The following is a 2,462-nucleotide window of genomic DNA, read 5'->3' as shown; positions in this document are numbered from 1 at the left end:
TTTTTTACTTGAGCTTGGTTGTTTTTTTTATTCACTAGATTATTTCTGTTTGTAAAAACTGATGCTCCATTCTGGATTGCAGATCTATAATTTTATTACATATAGTAGTTTTAGCACTTCCTCGTGATTGTTAACATATTTGGAGTCTTATATGTGAGCTACCATAAGCATCCTGATCTCTCTTTTTAGTCATTATCTCTAACACGAGACTGTCTAGGTGGGTTCCATATGATGTTGCGAAGGTACTTCTAGACAGGAGAAAGTATGTGGTCTTATCTGATTTTGATCCTTCACAAAATGGAGATTCATCATCAGCCCAACCTAGAAATATTACTGATAATTATATGGAAATGGAAGAGCAACATGATGACCCTTTCCAGGAAGGTTCAAATGACATTTATTTTAATAATGATGAAGAAATGACCGAACTTGATTCAGAGGATTCAGACAATGAATCAGACTCTGAATCCAGTGATCCAACAACAGTGGAATCAGAAGATGTTGATGCCAGTAATATTTTGATAGGGTTAAAGGGAGCTCATCTTAAATACAAGGTATATAATATTCTGGTGAATTTTTAGGTTGTATTGATTTAGTTTATGTTTGCATAATTCATAGAGATTAGATCATATGATATCATTAAACAGTTAAATTGCCTGGCATGTAAAAAGCTTGTTTGACAGAAATATCTTTTTCTTTTCTCGAAGAAAAATATCGAGGATCTAATTGTGCAAACCACGACTCAATTGGCTCAATCTCACCTCCTACCTCATTTCATTTCACAAATCTTAGAGGTAGTCACCAACCTGAAAAAAGTCACACAACACACAGCTCCTACTCTCTGTTTTTAAGTGAACAGAAATAAACTTATTATCGTCATCTCACAGTCCTCAAAATTTCGAAGTAATAACTTCAAAATCGAAGACCTTATCATCAAATTTCAGCTGATTTCGTTTTGACTTTCACCTTTCAAAAAATCATAAGAATCTGAAGAAAAGGCTACTCACTGAGGATCTCTCAAGTGATGCCCCTGTCGGTGAGGTTTATTATTGTCAATCAATATCATGAGTCAGATGTTGAAATGAATTGATTAGAAGTGTGAAGTCACTTTTTGCCATGTGTCTAATCTTGCTATAAATTGAGCTTATGCTGTTATACAAACCTAAAGAGAATCGTGCATTAGGCAAATTTAAAAGAGAAATCTTACTTTTTATTTACGCATCACGAGAATTCAATTCATGCAACCTTTTGGTACTTCTATGTATTACTATGCACTTTTAGCCTAATCTACTACTTTTATTTGTCGTAATGCACCACTGAATCGTCTAAATGTTTTGACCCTAAGAGTAGACATGATTTAAGATGCTTTATCCATCATTCGCTCGAATGAACTTATGGAAATTCCCTTTTAAAAGCTTGCCAACTTTATTCGTGCCAACTGATTCCTATAATAGACTGCTTGATTGATATCATTGTCTGTTGTTACTATAATGCATCCACTCCTATAATAGTGTAGAACTGAGCATTTGAAGCAGCAAGTCTTTAAGTAAAAAAGCGTTAAAAATATTGCTAAATTTCTCACATTTTATAATGTAACTGCAATCTTTCCTTTATTTAAGGATCTTCAACAAGCGTTTGATCCCAGTCACAGAAAGTTCATTGAGACCCAGTTGCATCGATACCAGATAGTTGTGGGAAAGGAGCTCTCTGAGAGAATGGCTTACTCACTAGGATGATTTATAAATCTTGTGTTATCTTAATTGAAATTCGAAGGTATGCTTCTTGGAGCTTGTGCATTCGAGCTTGTGCCTTCTCAATCGCCAAAATTTGCATGTTGTTTTCGAGAAGTCTTTTTGCACTTGGTGATGTATTCTCTGAATCTGCTCACTCAAATTAGATGGCTTGGAAGTAGTTCTTATATGTTTAAGATTAAAACTTTTTGTTATTTTCTATATATTTAATCTGTGGTGGGAAAATAAAAAACTTATTTTTATCCATAGAATTCTGGATTTATATGGATACATTCTAAAAGTTAATGGTTTGTAAACTCGTGATGATATTATATACTAGGCTGTGTTTTTATTTTGATCCAAAATTCTTGCTTTATGTTTACTGTTATTTTTCGTTAACTGAGATTGACATGTTATGGAACTTGGATCAACAATTAACCCTTATCCTCCCTTTTGTCAATGAGGTTAAAGAAGATTACGGAGATCGTCAAAAATTACGACTTGACGCTTATATTATTATTATAATTGTATTATATATAGATAGATTATTTTTACCATATTTAAATTAAAGATTACCATTAGTTAATATTGTTATTGATTGCTATCATATTTAGTGGTGATTTTGGTTTTATATAATGAGAGAACCTCTCACATCGGGAGGCATCGAGACTTATTGCGTATATTTGACATGGTATTAGAGTCAATTTCTTAGAATTTTCTTTCATGTTCTTG

At 32.9% G+C, this 2,462-nt stretch overlaps 1 protein-coding gene across 1 annotated transcript; it reads left to right on the top strand.

Annotated features, from left to right (window-relative positions):
- The first annotated feature begins 21 nt into the window (after positions 1-21).
- On the top strand, positions 22-2,095 carry LOC111403084 (arginyl-tRNA--protein transferase 1-like). The gene is made up of 2 exons (XM_023031452.1): positions 22-554; positions 1,620-2,095. The coding sequence occupies exons 1-2, from the start codon at positions 345-347 to the stop codon at positions 1,734-1,736; spliced, it is 327 nt and encodes a 108-aa protein (XP_022887220.1). The 5' UTR covers positions 22-344; the 3' UTR covers positions 1,737-2,095.
- Positions 2,096-2,462: the final 367 nt, after the last annotated feature.

The sequence above is a fragment of the Olea europaea genome, chromosome 11 (assembly GCF_002742605.1).
Source record: "Olea europaea var. sylvestris chromosome 11, O_europaea_v1, whole genome shotgun sequence".
Classification (NCBI taxonomy): domain Eukaryota; kingdom Viridiplantae; phylum Streptophyta; class Magnoliopsida; order Lamiales; family Oleaceae; genus Olea; species Olea europaea.
This window is presented reverse-complemented; position numbering and strand designations above follow the sequence as displayed.